Below are 18181 nucleotides of genomic sequence, written 5' to 3' on the forward strand. Positions count from 1 at the left end.
TTTAGGCCCCGCAGGCTGCTCACTGTAGTACATTTAGGCCAGGCAGGCTGCTCACAATACTACATTTAGGCCAGGCAGGCTGCTCACAGTAGTACATTTAGGCCAGGCAGGCTGCTCACAGTACTACATTTAGGCCAGGCAGGCTGCTCACAGTAGTACATTTAGGCCAGGCAGGCTGCTCACAGTACTACATTTAGGCCAAGCAGGCTGCTCACAGTAGTACATTTAGGCCAGGCAGGCTGCTCACTGTAGTACATTTAGGCCAGGCAGGCTGCTCACAGTACTACATTTAGGCCAGACAGGCTGCTCACCGTAGTACATTTAGGCCAGGCAGGCTGCTCACAGTACTACATTTAGGCCAGGCAGGCTGCTCACAGTAGTACATTTAGACCAGGCAGGCTGCTCACAGTACTACATTTAGGCCAAGCAGGCTGCTCACAGTACTACATTTAGGCCAGGCAGGCTGCTCACAGTACTACATTTAGGCCAGGCAGGCTGCTCACAGTACTACATTTAGGCCAGGCAGGCTGCTCACAGTAGTACATTTAGGCCAGGCAGGCTGCTCACAGTAGTACATTTAGGCCAGGCAGGCTGCTCACAGTAGTACATTTAGGCCAGGCAGGCTGCTCACAGTACTACATTTAGGCCAGGCAGGCTGCTCACAGTACTACATTTAGGCCAGGCAGGCTGCTCACAGTAGTACATTTAGGCCAGGCAGGCTGCTCACAGTACTACATTTAGGCCAGGCAGGCTGCTCACAGTAGTACATTTAGGCCAGGCAGGCTGCTCACAGTAGCAGGACCAACATGTGGCCTAGCACTGGTTCCACATCCTAATCAACTAACACAGATCTCTTAATGTACCTGTAATGAAGCATAGAGGGGTCCGACTACCGTACATTATAACACCACACACCATAATTGCAGAAAACTTTATCTCCACTGGGGATATAAAAGTAACCAGTTTTCCAGGTGCTTCCACTCGAGGTAACAAACAGGCAAGTGCAGTAAGTTGAATAAAATTCCTTCTTTTATTGCCGTATAACAAACGCCTTTCGGTATCTAAAAGTCCTTTTTTCAATGAAAGTACAGGCGTCCTGTACTTACATTGAAAAGGGGACTTTTAGATCCCGAAACGCGTTTGTTATACGGCAGTAAAGAAGGAATTTTATTCAACTTGTCGGCCGACACTCCCCCTTCCATAGACCTGAATGGAGGGGGCCTGGCATGACGGCACGAGGGGACGTGGCTGTGACGTCATGACCATTGCCGCAGGAACCCAGCCTTTGTTTAGAATGCCGGGTGCTGCGTGAGTTCACGGCGGGGGGGGGGGGGCCAGCAGTGGGACCCTCCTGATCAGACATCTTATCCCCTATCCTTTGGGTAGGGGATAAGATATCTAGCAGCGGAGTACCCCTTTAATAATCTCACTTACAGCATACCAAGGCGTGGATTTCTGCCCGTGGCGCTCATATCCCATACCGAAAAATATTTAAATATTTTGTTTTTCATTTTTTTTCATCATTTGCATATCATTAACATGTCTACCGATCCTGTGATTTCCATAATTCCACGACTTTCTCTTCTTGGTGTTGCAATTTCAATGTTGAGGAGTGTAAATTAACCTTAAAAGCTTCTGCACATAACTAAACTTCTCAAGTGTATAAAACATAAAAAATCTCTCAGAGTAACCGTTCCGAGACACCTGAAGCTTTTCTAGTGCGTTTACAGCCCCAAATAATACATTTTAAAATAAAAATGTCAAAAAATTGCTTACTTTTCTAAATTATTGTTTTTGTTTTTCTTTTTTCGTTTGTTTTGCTACTCTTCTTTTTAATTTTTTTTTAAAGATCTTGGTTGAAATACATTGACAAGAAAGTGAAGGAAGGTGGCTGTGCGAGCATGCTGGGAGTTGTAGTTTTGCAACAATTTAGAGGCCACTGATATAGGGCATTCCAGCATACACAGATAGGGTTTCCTTATATTGTATTCCTACTATAATACACATTCTATGTGGGATGTATATGGCCATTCTCGGGTAACTATCATATGTTTAGAGCTTGTACATTTAAATGGTAGCATTCCTATTTTATAATTTTCTTGTGCAATATAGCTATCTATCTATCTATCTATCTATCTATATATATATATATATATATATATATATATATATATATACACACACATACATATGTAAATGTTCTTGTCTTTTTTTTCTATGTATTTTATTTTAAATTATTTTATTATATTTTATCTATTTTTCTTATTTTTACTTTTAATTTTATTCTTTCATTTTATATTATTTTGGATTTAATATATTTTTATTTTTATTTAATGGAATTTTTGTGTGTGTGTTATTATTTATTTTATATTTTATTTCATATCTTTTATAAGAATAATAATAACTATTATTATAATTATTAATATATAATTATTATTATTATAATTATTATTTCATTATTATTAAATTATGATATATTATTATTATTAATAATAATAATAATAATAATAATATTATTATTTTGGCCTTTCTCAGGTAACTATTATATGGTAAGAGTTTATTCATTTTAATTGTAGCATACCCATTTTAGTGTATTATTGTTTGTATAAAATATATATATATATATATATATATATATATATTATAACATTTTGTCTAGTATAACATAACATTTTGTCTTTTTTTCATGTATTTTACTCTGGTTTTATGTTATCATATTTTATATTTTAGATTACTTTTTATTCTTCATTTTATATGATTTTGTATTTAATATATTTTATATGATCATTTAAATGTAATTTAATTTTTGTGTTAATATTTATTATTTCATAAAATTGTATTTAATATATGTATTATTATTATTATTACTATAACATTATATTTTATTATTATTATTATTATTATTATTATTATTATTATTATTATTATATTTTGTACAATCAGGATCATTTTTGTTCATGACCCTGGACAGTTTGGAAAAGTTTTATATACATATGTAAATGTATATGTTTTTAACTTTTTCGTTACACAGTCTCATCATTTTTGACCATTTTAGGCTGCTGTCAATTATTTAGATCTTTTGAAAATGTTTTATTCTTTTTATTTTATGTTATTTAACATTGTTTTATAGTATAGAAAGTTTCTATATTTTATATAGAAAAAGCTATTGCTCCTTGCATCTGCATACCATGCAACCCTCTATCCAGTTTCTATATTGAAACCAGACTCACATAATGCACTAATAGACACATAGAAGAAAAAGCAACAAAACACCACCTGGACCATCTAGTCTGCCTTTTATTATTTCCTTTTTATTATTTTTATGTTAGGATAGATAGATATTTATCCCAGGCAGGCTTACATTCACTTACTGTGCATTTACCAACCACATCTGCTGGAAGTTTGTTCTAAGCATCTAAAAGATAATAAAATAAAATGTTAAAAGTTTTTCAATAGCCTCCAAGGTTTAAAAAAAAATAAAAAAAAATACATAAAAGTGCATTTATCAGTTCTTCAGTTTTGAGCCTTCACATCATGTCGCTTTCCACTGTCTTGCAAATAGTTGTTGGCCGTGTTATTATTATCGGCTAGCACCTTGGCTGCTCTGTAGGACCTGAACACTTAGGGTAGTCTCACACGCAGCAGATATTTTGCAGAAAATTTGGGCCATTTGGATGGGGGGGGGGGGGGGGGTTGTCTGCAGCCAGCACATGGCAGAGAAATATCTTAATTTCGGTTAAAAGTAATTGATGTAAATGTAAAAACAGCAAAAAAAATTTAAACCCTGAGGGCAGTTTTATAGATTTTAGTACACTTGTAAATGTTATATTTTAATAATAACATGTGGTTAAAAAGATTATTGCCCTAGAAATATAGTATATGGTACTTATGAATCACTGTACTGGTTTTATAGTTTATTTGAATGAGTAAAAAAAAAAAATAATAATAATGAATTAATTAATATATACAATCCCTGGTGCATACTAGTTTCATCACAATCCCGAGGGCATTCTAGTTTTACCACAATCCTGTCTGCATTCTAGTTTTGTCACAATCCCGCGCGCATTCTAGTTTCGTCACATACCCGCGCACATTCTAGTTTTGTCACTATCCCGCGTGGATTCTAGTTTTGTCACAATCCCCAGCGCATTCTAGTTTCGTCACAATCCCGCACGCATTCTAGTTTCGTCACAATCCCCCGCGCATTGTAGTTTAATCACAATCCCACTCGCATTCTAGTTTCATCACAATCCCGCGCGCATTCTAGTTTTATCACAATCCTGTCTGCATTCTAGTTTTATCACAATCCCGCGCGCATTCTAGTTTCATCACAATCCTGTGCGCATTCTAGTTTTATCACAATCCTGTCTGCATTCTAGTTTTATCACAATCCCGCGCGCATTCAAGTTTTATCACAATCCTGTGCGCCTTCTAGTTTTATCACAATCCTGTCTGCATTCTAGTTTTATCACAATCCCGCGCGCATTCTAGTTTTGTCACAATCCTGTCTGCATTCTAGTTTTATCACAATGCCGCGCGCATTCTAGTTTTGTCACAATCCTGTCTGCATTCTAGTTTTGTCACAATCCCGCACACATTCTAGTTTTGTCACAATCCCACGTGGATTCTAGTTTTGTCACAATCCCCAGCGCATTCCAGTTTCGTCACAATCCCGCACACATTCTAGTTTTGTCACAATCCCACGTGGATTCTAGTTTCGTCACAATACCGGGTGCATTCTAGTTTCATCACAATCCCGCGCGCATTCTATTTTTATCACAATCCTGTGCGCATTCTAGTTTTATCACATTCCTGTCTGCATTCTAGTTTTGTCACAATCCTGTCTGCATTCTAGTTTTGTCACAATCCTGTCTGCATTCTAGTTTTGTCACAATCCTGTCTGCATGCTAGTTTTGTCACAGTCCTGTCTGCATTCTAGTTTTGTCACAATCCCGCGCACGTACTAGTTTTGTCACAATCCCGCGCAAATTCAAGTTCCGTCACAATCCCACGCGAATTCTAGTTTCGTCACAATCCCGCGCGCATTCTAGTTTCATCACAATCCTGCACGCATTCTAGTTTCATCACAATCCTGCACGCATTCTAGTTTTATCACAATCCTGCATGCATTCTAGTTTCATCACAATCCTGCACGCATTCTAGTTTCATCACAATCCTGCACGCATTCTAGTTTTATCACAATCCTGCACGCATTCTAGTTTCATCACAATCCTGCACGCATTCTAGTTTTATCACAATCCTGCATGCATTCTAGTTTCATCACAATCCTGCACGCATTCTAGTTTCATCACAATCCTGCACGCATTCTAGTTTCATCACAATCCTGCATGCATTCTAGTTTTATCACAATCCTGCATGCATTCTAGTTTTATCACCATCCTGCATGCATTCTAGTTTTGTCACCATCCTGCATGCATTCTAGTTTTGTCACAATCCCGCATGCTTTCTAGTTTCATCACAATTCATTGCGCATTCTAGTTTTATCACAATCCTGCACGAATTCTAGTTTTATCACAATCCTGCATGCATTCTAGTTTTGTCACAATCCCGCATGCATTCTAGTTTTGTCACAATCCTGCATGTATTCTAGTTTTGTCACAATCCCGCATGCTTTCTAGTTTTGTCACAATCCCGCATGCTTTCTAGTTTTATCACAAACCCACATGCATTCTAGTTTTGTTACAATCCTGTGCGTATTCTAGTTTAATCACTATCCTTTGTGCATTCTTGTTTTGTGACAGTTCTACATGCATTCTAGTTTTATCACAATCCTCTCTTCATTCTACTTTTATCACAATCCCGTGTGCATTCTAGTTTTATCACATTTTTGTGTTCTCACTCTCCGGCATGCATTCTAGTTTTATCACAATCCTCTGTTCATTCTACTTTTATCACAATCCCGTGTGCATTCTAGTTTCTATGACAATCTCGCAGGCATTCTAGTTTTGTCACAATCCTGTGTGCATTCTGATGACATCATAGTCTATGCAGTCTAAAAGATTGGTAAATGCTAGTGACATCATTTCCTCTGTGCATTCCAATGGCATCATGTGGTGTATGCTCCAGTGGCATCACAATCCTCACTGTACATTCTAATGACCATCTTTTATACATTCTAGCACCAACGCGATCCTTTGTTCATTCTAAGGGTCCGTTAGTCTTGTGTGCATTTTAGTGACATCATAATCCTCATCAATGCATTCTAATATACCGTGCATTCTAGAGCCACCACAATTGTCTGCAAACACCAACAATGACACCACACCCTGCTCAGCGCATCCTAAAGACATCCAGTGTCGGCACACAGATCACAAGGACTATCTCCGCCATACAAAAACTCTGAGCACAATTCAAAGGTTGCGCCACTGAATGAAGTGAAAGAGCTGATCAGGCCATGACGCCACCGCCTCGGTATCATTGTCTAACCTCTGGCTCTGAAGACCTTGTGCCGCTCATTATTCATTCCCCCCATCATGATCTAAGCAGCGGAAACTACACACAGGCCCCAGATACCGATTTTGTCTATTTCAGTCACATTTGTTAAATTTTGTGTCACCACATATGCAGATCCCAGCACAATGGCAGAGAGTGAGGCGGCTGGCACCGAAACAGCATCAGCTGCTCCAAAATTTCTTCTTTTTTTTTTTTGCTTTTCTACCTGAGAGGAAGGGGGGGGAAATAAAGTGAACCTTACACCGTCATTAAGAACGGCAATCTGGCCCGTGCATAGAGAGAGAAAGAGAGAGCTGCGTAATCTCTTGTACCTGTCACCTCGCTGTCGCTGACACACTTTCGCGCTAGCTCTGATCGCTCGTGCTATTTCCTGCGTAGGTGTTCTGACACATCCCCGGCTCGGGATCATGGTGAAGTTTTATCAGACAAAGCCAGGGTTTGGCTGAGCCCTCCTGTTCCATCGGTAACTCGCAGCCCTTAGGGCCTCATTTGAATGTTCGCTTACTGAAGTCATTAAGTGACTCGCTCTCACATCCATTTTTTGTCTTTGTGCACATGCATATAGGAAGCAGACACCCTGCAACCAAAACTTCTTCCCCTCCAACTAATGAGCGATAACTGTTAATTAGAGGAACCCATTGGTCTATTGATGGCCGCAGAAGATAGACAGAAATTATCTGTTGGGTTCAGTCATCTTTACAAAGAGCCCCAAGGCATCAAGACGCCTGATAAAAAAAAAAAACTTCATGGGTATCTGCCAAGATTTGGTGTTAAGAAGGGGACGGCTACCACTCCATTAAAAATATGACTTAATTTACAGATAGAGCCAGCTGAGCGGGAAAGGGGGCGAGAGGGGGGGGCCCACGACTATTGTAAGGATAAGTCGACGCCTGTTTTACAACTGAACCGGGCGTCACCTGTTACTCTTAATTTTTTAACAATAATTTAGCCCGAGCTTGGAAGAAAAAAAAATTCTCACTTCCCTGATGTGCAATACGAGTCCGATTGTAAAAAGAAGAAAAAAAGTGCGTGGACAGAATAAAATTAACTTCTATATATGATCAGAATGCAAAAAGACTAAGGCCATCGTCACTATATAAGACTGTTTTACAAATCCAGTGCTGGATGTAACTTTTTTTTTTTTATGCATTTTTTACATTTAAATCTAATATTTTTTTCATTTTTTAAATCCAAAAATATGCAGCAAAAATTACAGTGGGGGAAAAAAAAGAATTTAGTCAGCCACCACTTGTACAAGTTCTCCCACTTAAAAATATGAGAGGCCTGTAATTTCCATCATATACAGGTATACATGAACTTTGAGAGACAGAATGAGAAAAAAAAATCCATAAAATCACATTGTCTGATTTTTAAAGAATTTTTTTGCGAATTATGGTGGGAAAAAAATATTTAGTCAATAAGAAAAGTTAATCTCAATACTTTGTTATATACCTTTTGTTGGCAATGACAGAGGTCAAACGTTTTCTGTATAGTATAACCTGTAAAAAAGTGTAAAAAAAATAAGATAAAAAATTCTTCAATAAAAGTATGAAGTGTTAAAAAATAAAAATAAATGTCCCTTTCCCAATGAAAGCCCTGTATTATCGCCAAAAAAAGATCAAATACACAAATTATATACATAATAATATAATAATGACGTGTAATATAAAACTATAATGTAAATTATGTCGCACGGTGAACGCCGTAGGAAAGAAAAAAGACCAAAATTTGCCAGTTTTGGTAATAATAGAGGAATAAAAAAGATCAAAAGGTAGCATGTATCGTACTTTAAAAAAGTAAAGCTTATCCCGCAAAAAATAAGCCCTTACTCAATGGCGTCAGACAAAAAATAAAAAAAGTTATGGTTGTTGGAAAATGAGGGGCAGAAAAATAATTTTGCTCAGAAAAGGAAAAAGAACATAGAAAGTTATATAAAATGGGTATCGTCATAATCGGACCAACCCACAGAATAACTATAACATCACTTTTACCGCACAGTCTACACCATTAAAAAAAGCCAGAAATTTTCCAGTTTTTCATAATATTTGGGAGTTTTTCACAAAAATGCCTCGTGTCAACAAAAATGCACCAGTTATATTGTCACAAAAAAAGGATATCAGAATCGCTTCTCTCAGAAATTGTTTTTCTAAAGTTATCACCATTTAAAGATACACATGTCAAATAAAAAAAAAAAGAGCCTGGTCATTAACCTCTTAAGGATGCAGGGCGTACCTGTACGCCCTGCGCCCGGTCCCGGTGTTTAAAATGGGGTCATGCCGTGACCCCGCATCACACCGGGTCGGTCCCGGCTGCTATTCATAGCCAGGACCCTGGGCTAACAGCGCACGGCACCAATCGTTGTGCTGCGCGCTATTAGCTCTTCAGACGCGTCGATCAAAGTTGATCGCCGCGCTGAAAATGAAAGTAAACGCTTCCCGGCAGCTCAGTCGGGCTGATCGGGACTATCGCGATAAAATCACGATGTTCCGATCAGCTAGGACGCGAGCAGGGACCCCCTTACCTTGCTCTGTCGCGTCTGATCGGCGTTTGATTGCTCCAAGCCTGAGCTACAGGCTTGAGCAATAAAGCCCCTATCTCGCTGATTCATGCAAAGCTATGGCTTTACAGGGATCAGGGTAAAAGATCAGTGTGTGCAGTGTTATAGGTCCCTATGGGAGCTATAACACTCCAAAAAAAGGTTTAAAAAAAAAGTTAACAAAGATCATTTAACCCCTTCCCTAATAAAAGTTTGAATCACCCCCCTTTTCCCATAAAAAAAAAACTGTGTAAATAAAAATTAACATATGTGGTTTCGTCGCGTGCGTAAATGTCTAAACTATAAAAATATATTGTTAATCAAACTGCATGGTCAATGGCGTGCGCGCAAAAAAATTCCAAAGTCCAAAATAGCGTATTTTTGGTCACTTTTTATATTATAAAAAATGAATAAAAAGCGATCAAAAAGTCCGACCTATGCAAAAATGGTGCCGATAAAAACTTCAGATCACGTATTCGGAAAAATAAAAAAGTTATAGGGGTCAGAAGATGACAATTTTAAACGAATGAATTTTCCTGCATGTAGTTATGATTTTCAGAAGTACGACAATATCCAACCTATATAAGTAGGGGATCATTTTAACCGTATGGACCTACAGAATAAAGATAAGGTGTCATTTTTACCGAAAAATGTACTACGTAGAAACGGAAGCCCCCAAAAGTTACAAAATGGCATTTTTCTTCAATTTTGTCGCACAATGAATTTCTTTTCCGTTTCGCCGTGGATGTTTTGGTAAAATGACTAATGTCACTGCAAAGTAGAATTGGTTGCGCAAAAAATAAGCCATAAAATGGAATTTTATGTGCAAAATTTAAAGCGTTATGATTTTTAGAAGGTGATGAGGAAAAAATGAAAATGCAAAAACGGAAAAACGCTGAGTCCTTAAAGGGGTAGTCCAGTGGTGAAAAACTTATCCCCTATCCTAAGGATAGGGGATAAGTTTGAGATTGCGGGGGGGTCCGACCGCTGGGGCCCCCTGCGATCTCTCTGTACGGGGGCCAGGCTCTCTGGCCAGATAGCGGGTGTCGACCTCCGCACGAAGCGGCGGCCGACACGCCCCCTCAATACATCTCTATGGCAGAGCCGGAGATTGCCGAAGGCAGCGCTTCGGCTCTGCCATAGAGTTGTATTGAGGGGGCGTGTCGGCCGCCGCTTCGTGCGGAGGTCGACACGCCCCCTTCCCGCAGGCTGTCGGGGCTCCATACAGAGAGATTGCAGGGGGCCCCAGCGGTCAGACCCCCTGCGAACTCAAACTTATCCCCTATCCTTAGGATAGGGGATAAGTCGTTCACCACTGGGTTCACCACTGGACTACTCCTTTAAGGGGTTAAGGTAAAAAATGGGTCCATCCTTAAGGGGTTAAGGCAGGGAGACATGTCTGGCACTGCATGATTTGAGTCCCTGGCAGCGTAGTGTGTTCCTGATGGTCCCAGCTCTCTTCAGGTCATTCACTAGGTCCCCCGTGTGGTTCTGGGATTTTTGCCCACCGTTCTTGTGATCATTTTGACACCACAAGGTGAGATCTTGCGTGGAGCCCCAGATTGAGGGAGATTATCAGTGGTCTTGTATGTCCATTCCATTTTTTGTTTCTGGTGTCCTTTGACAGCTCTTTGGTCTTGGCCATAGTGGAGTTTGGGGTGTGACTGTTTGAGGTTGTGGACCGGTGTCTTTTATACTGACATCAAGTTCAAACAGGTGCCATTAATACAGGTAACGAGTGGAGGACAGAGGAGACTCTTAAAGAAGAAGTTACGGGTCTGTGAGAGCCAGAAATCTTGCTTTTTTTAGGTGACCAAATACTTATTTTACCGAGGAATTTACCAATTAATTCATTAAAAATCAGACAATGTGATTTTATGGATTTTTTTTCTCATTATGTCTCTTATAGTTGAGGTATAACTATGATGAAAATTTCAGGCCTCGCTCATATTTTTAAAGGGGTACTCCACCCCTAGACATCTTATCCCCTATCCAAAGGATAGGGGATAAGATGTCTGACCCTGGAGGTCCCGCAGTTGGGACCCCCACAATCTCTGTGCAGCACCCTGCGTTCCTTTAGAACGCTGGGTGCTGGGGACGAGATGTCACGACCACGCCCCCTTGTGACGTCACACCATGCCCCCCTCAACGCAAGTCTATGGGAGGGGGCGTGGCAGATGCCACACCCCCTCCCACAGACTTGCATTGAGGGGGCGGGGTGTGAAGTCACGAGGGGGCGTGGATGTGACGTCACGACCCCCGCCGCCTGCTCGAAGCGTTCGGAACAAAATGTTCCGAACGATGGGGCAGCGGAGTGCCCCTTTAAGTGGGAGAACTTGCACAATTAGTGGGTGAATACTTTTTTCCCCACTGTTCAAGGAGATGCGAGATCTCTTGTTTTTTTGACAGAAAATTTCCGTGTTTCCACTCATTGACATTTTTCAAAAAGTGGGAACGTATTTTTTTATTTTTTTCCGCAATCCGAGGGATTTATGGAATCATTCAACCCAGTTTTTGGCGTCTTTTCTTGCTGTAATTTCTCACTTTTGACTGAATGAATAAATGAAAACTACTAATGTCTCCAAATATGTAAAAAAAACTAAACACATTCATGAAGATGGGGAAAAACTCAAAAGATATTCACTAGGAAAAACAGATAAAATTAGATAGTAAAAAAAAAAAAAATTATAAATAGGGCCCCAATTTTCAGAAAATTTTGTTCTGCATTTGGAAAAAAATTTCCTTCAGTTTTTTTAAGGGCCGCAGCAAAAGCAGCTCATTGAATTCCATGATATTCGAAACAGGAGTTCTTTTTGAGGTTTTAACCATTTTACGCTTTCAATAAATTTTAAAAAAACCTGCATATTAACACATTCCTGCCCTATGACGTATGGTTGAAGGGGTATTCCAGAAAAAAAAATGTATATATATCAACTGACTACAGAAAGTTAAACAGATTTGTAAATTACTTCTATTAAAAAATCTTAATCCTTTCAATAATTATCAGCTGCTGAAGTTGAGTTGTTCTTTTCTGTCTTGCAACAGTGCTCTCTGCTGACATCTCTGCTTGTCTCAGGAACTGTACAGAGTAGAAGAGGTTTACTATGGGGATTTGCTTCTAAACTGGGCGGTTCCCGAGACACGTGTCATCAGAGAGCACTTAGACAGAAAAGAACAACTCAGCTTCATCAGCTCATAAGTACTGAAAGGATTAAGATTTTTTTAATAGAAGTAATTTGCAAATCTGTTTAACTTTCTGGAGCCAGTTGATATATATATATATATATATATATAAAAAGTTTTTTTCCTGGAATACCCCTTTAAGTAATGGGCGGGAATAAAGTTATACGCAAAATTACATAAATGTATGGCTTTGTCGCAAGCGCAGCAGCGGAGTTTGCTTCAGAAACGGTGAGAAATGGTTGCTATGAGCAGCCAGGACTCGCCTCTAATGGCGGGCAGAGGCAAGTGTGACGATCGCTGTCGTTAACCCTTTAGATCCCAGGATTAAAGTTGATCCTTCATATTTACCAATTTTTGCATTAAGATTTTTTCCTTCCGAATTCCTGTTTGTTTGCGGAACCAATTGTACTTTGTAATGTTTGTAAGGTGAAATTTGACGTGTTTCCTGTATTTAAATCAATGGGGGGGAGATTCATCAAAACCTGTCCAGAGGAAAAGTTGCTGAGTTGCCCATAGTAACCAATCAGATGGCTTTTTTTCAGTTCAATTTGGTGTTTTTTTTATTTTTTTTTTTAATTATTTTTCATCTATGGAGTTGTATAAGAGATAATCTTTTGTACCATAATCTTTTTTTTACTGGTATCATTTTGGCATATATTTGACTTTTTGATCTATTGTAATTCGATTTTTGTGTCTTGTGTGTTGTGTGATATCATGTGACCAAAATAAAGCCCACAATTCTCTGGTCTTTGGTATTCTTTTAAGTTTTCACCGTTCCCCACGCGGTTTTGATAACATTGTATTTTATAACGTTATATAATTCTGCATGCAGCCATACCAAGTATGTTTAGGGGTTTTTATTTTTTTTTTTTTTACATTTTTGTATTTCAAAAATGGGAAAATGACGGGTCATCCCAATTTTTAACTAAAAGGGGGATTTTTTAAAAATACTTAAAAAATTTTTCTACACTATTTAAGTCCCCCTAGGGGACTTCTATTAGCAATTATTGGAATGTTTATTCAGTCCAATGCATTGAATTGACTTATCTGTGATCTGCTGGTACAGTCTGCCTATAGTAGGGTATAGGAGTAGATGGAGGCCTTCAGCAAGCCTCAGGCTGCCATGACAACAGTTCCCCGCTGTCTGTAAATGAAAAATTTCTCCAAAATTTCTTTTTTTCGCTTATAGAAATTTATGGGACGGTAAATGTCTATATTTCTTGAGAAAATAAAAACGGTATATCCTCAGGATGCTGCAACTTTATAAAACTGCTACTGAGACTAAAGAAGACCACAAAAGGGTGGAAAAACATACACAAAAAAATAAAAAATAAAATAAAATAATGCCATGTGGTTATGCCTTTTTATGGAATCCCAGCTAATATCCGACCACAGCGTTTTTGGCTCCCAAAAAAACATCATGCAGCAAGTATGGCTTTTTTTTTAGAGCGTTTTTGTTGTTGTTTTTTTTAACAAAGTGTGTTTCCAGCCAAAGCTGATAATAACCCAAAACTTCCTGTTCTGTAAAGAATGTTTGACATTAGTCCCCTCTTTATCATCACAGGCACCGTTGAAATGAAAGGTAACTCCTTTGTATAGATAAGACAGGATCAGGACATTTACAATAGGTGATGCTCAGAGCTCAGCCTACCCCTCATGTGCAATGACTTCTTCACAGAACATGCATATGAAAATTTTGCATATAAATCATGGAGGATGGGGAGGTAAATAAATGAAACCTTGTCCAACATTTTTTTTTGGTCTGTATTGCGCCAATTAGCTTTTTTTTTATATATTTTTTTATTTTATTTTTGCCATGGGCTATGGTGTACATGATGTGTCATAATTTTTGCCATTTTATGGCCAGTCCATTTTTGGGTTTGAAATAATGACTCACAAACAAAAACTACTTCTCTGACCTATTTATAAAATGTCATTTTTGGCGCATACTTTGGCTCCATGTATACCAAGTTATACTTGTCAGAATTCTTTTTTTTTTCTTCTCCCTTTTCTGGCTTTTACCCCTTTTTTACTTGTATATGTTTGTGAAAAATGTACTTTGTACGTTGAGTTTACAAATTTTTGTCACGTTTACAGCTTTTGGCACATATGCACCAAAGATACGCCAAAAGAAGTCATGCATAGGCAGGACCGACACTCAGACTGCCAAATTCATCCCCCCCCCCATATGTTTCTTAGGTCCATGTAGCTGCCGTAAAGCATTTTTCTAAATGCTGTTAACAGATGCACAGAAAATATAGCTGCACCCATATTATTATTTTTTTTATATACTTTATGGTCCTTTTTTTTATCTAATGTTGGTATTTTAACATACTAATTAAAATTTGTATTTTAGAAGGAGGTTATAACTTTGCAGTAATCTTACCCCCATAGTAATGTACAAAAATTAAATGAATAAATTAAAAATAAAAAAAAATAGAAAGAATAAGAAAAAAAGAACAGTAAAAACTAATCTAAGAAATACTTTCCAAATCTTGGGGATAATTACCTCCTTCTTGGTCTTTTTCTCTTACTTTTCACTTTTGGGTCATACGATGAAACCTTTGTGTGATGATGTGGATAGTCTTCTCTGTGGACCATCTTTAACCATTCTGGGCCAATTCTGAACATGGACATTTTTGGCTCAATAGCTGAGTGAACGTGGAGGTTGAAGCATTACTAGTTAACTACCAAAGAGAAAATTTCCAGATAATAGAAACATTTTAATCTATTTGAAATTTGCCCATTTCTGTGTTGTGGTGGAAGCTCACTGGACAATTGTCTATATGGGGGAGACTATAGGGTCTGTGTTAAAGGGGTACCCCATTGGCCAGTGTTCAGAACTAAATGTTCTGAAAGTTGTTTCCGCACTGCAGGGATCGGCCACGCCCCTTGTACCATCATGGCCACGCCCCCAGCCTAGGAAAAGTTGTACAACATAATTAAAAACTTTTGGTTGTTCCAGGACAGTAGTATTTCCAGCTGGGAGGTCAGAATTGACGGAGATTTAATTTGGTGTGGATATTTATCCCATGTATTGTCTTATTCTTGAGAATCATACTTTTGTATAGTTTCAGGTCGCCCTTGTGATGTTTTTTTTGGAAGAAGCGTATATTCTTTATGATAACTTACTCTCCATCCCCCTGTTTTGCAGGACATCATTGCTGCGAACATACCCAAGACTGATCCTCCCCGTGCATAGCCTTGTGTGCCTTACTGCCTTTGGACTGGCTCTTCCTTTAGCCATCAGTCTCTTCCCCCAGATGTCTGAGGTAAGTTCTTTCTGAAACTATAATTCTACATCCTGGATGCTTAATACAACAGGGGCTTCTCACTGGTTTAATACTGCCCCCTATGTACAAAAATATAACTGCTCTAATACTGCCCCCTATGTACATTAAAATAACTGCTATAATACTGTTCCCTATGTACAAAAAAAATATCTACTGTAATACTGCTCCTATATACAATAATATAACTACTATAATACTGCCTCCTATATACAAGAATATAACTACTATAATACTGCTCCTATATACAAGAATATAACTACTATAATACTGCTCCTATATACAAGAATGTAACTACTATAATACTGCCTCATATACACCAGAATATAACTACTATAATACTGCTCCTATATACAAGAATATAACTACTATAATACTGCTCCTATATACAAGAATATAACTACTATAATACTGCTCCTATATACAAGAATATAACTACTATAATACTGCTCCTATATACAAGAATATAACTACTATAATACTGCCTCCTATATACAAGAATATAACTACTATAATACTGCCTCCTATATACAAGAATATAACTACTATAATACTGCTCCTATATACAACAATATAACTACTATAATACTGCTCCTATATACAAGAATATAACTACTATAATACTGCTCCTATATACAAGAATATAACTACTATAATACTGCTCCTATATACAAGAATATAACTACTACCATACTGCTCCTATATACAATAATATAACTACTATAATACTGCTCCTATTTAAAATAATATAACTACTATAATACTACCTCCTATATACAAGAATATAACTACTATAATACTGCTCCTATATACAAGAATATAACTACTATAATACTGCTCCTATATACAAGAATGTAACTACTATAATACTGCCTCATATACACCAGAATATAACTACTATAATACTGCTCCTATATACAAGAATATGAATACTATAATACTGCTCCTATATACAAGAATATAACTACTATAATACTGCTCCTATATACAAGAATATAACTACTATAATACTGCTCCTATATACAAGAATATAACTACTATAATACTGCCTCCTATATACAAGAATATAACTACTATAATACTGCCTCCTATATACAAGAATATAACTACTATAATACTGCTCCTATATACAACAATATAACTACTATAATACTGCTCCTATATACAAGAATATAACTACTATAATACTGCTCCTATATACAAGAATATAACTACTATAATACTGCTCCTATATACAAGAATATAACTACTACCATACTGCTCCTATATACAATAATATAACTACTATAATACTGCTCCTATTTAAAATAATATAACTACTATAATACTTCTCCTATATACAAGAATATAACTACCATAATACTGCCTCCTATATACAAGAATATAACTACTATAATACTGCCTCCTATATACAAGAATATAACTACTATAATACTGCTCCTATATAAAATAATATAACTACTATAATACTGCTCCTATATACAAGAATATAACTACTATAATACTGCCTCCTATATACAAGAATATAACTACTATAATACTGCCTCCTATATACAAGAATATAACTACTATAATACTGCTCCTATATACAAGAATATAACTACTATAATACTGCCTCCTATATACAAGAATATAACTACTATAATACTGCCTCCTATATACAAGAATATAACAACTATAATATTGCTCCTATATACAAGAATATAACTACTATAATACTGCTCCTATATACAAGAATGTAACTACTATAATACTGCCTCATATACACCAGAATATAACTACTATAATACTGCTCCTATATACAAGAATATAACTACTATAATACTGCTCCTATATACAAGAATATAACTACTATAATACTGCCCCTATATACAAGAATATAACTACTATAATACTTCTCCTATATACAAGAATATAACTACTATAATACTGCCTCCTATACACAAGAATATAACTACTATAATACTGCTCCTATATACAAGAATATAACTACTATAATACTGCTCCTATATACAAGAATATAACTACTATAATACTGCCTCCTATATACAAGAATATAACTACTATAATACTGCTCCTATATACAAGAATATAACTACTATAATACTGCCTCCTATATACAAGAATATAACTACTATAATACTGCCCCCTATATACAAGAATATAACTACTATAATACTGCTCCTATATACAAAAATATAACTACTATAATACTGCTCCTATATACAAGAATATAACTACTATAATACTGCCTCCTATATACAAGAATATAACTACTATAATACTGCCTCCTATATACAAGAATATAACTACTATAATACTGCTCCTATATACAATAATATAACTACTATAATACTGCTCCTATATAAAATAATTTAACTACTATAATACTGCTCCTATATACAAGAATATAACTACCATAATACTGCCCCCTATATACAAGAATTTAACTACTATAATACTGCTCCTATATACAAGAATATAACTACTACCATACTGCTCCTATATACAATAATATAACTACTATAATACTGCTCCTATGTAAAATAATATAACTACTATAATACTGCTCCTATATACAAGAATATAACTACCATAATACTGCCCCCTATATACAAGAATTTAACTACTATAATACTGCTCCTATAAACAAGAATGTAACTACTATAATACTGCCTCATATATACAAGAATATAAC

General features: G+C 36.9%; 1 protein-coding gene across 1 annotated transcript in view; it reads left to right on the top strand.

Annotated features, from left to right (window-relative positions):
- Positions 1-18181, top strand: part of SFXN5 (sideroflexin 5) — a 296507-nt gene that overhangs the window by 194864 nt on the left and 83462 nt on the right. Inside the window, exon 13 of the mRNA XM_056552672.1 lies at positions 15348-15465. Within this exon, the coding sequence (XP_056408647.1) occupies positions 15348-15465 (118 nt within the window). The remainder of the gene's footprint in view (positions 1-15347; positions 15466-18181) is intronic.

Source organism: Hyla sarda, chromosome 1 (genome assembly GCF_029499605.1).
Source record: "Hyla sarda isolate aHylSar1 chromosome 1, aHylSar1.hap1, whole genome shotgun sequence".
NCBI lineage: Eukaryota > Metazoa > Chordata > Amphibia > Anura > Hylidae > Hyla > Hyla sarda.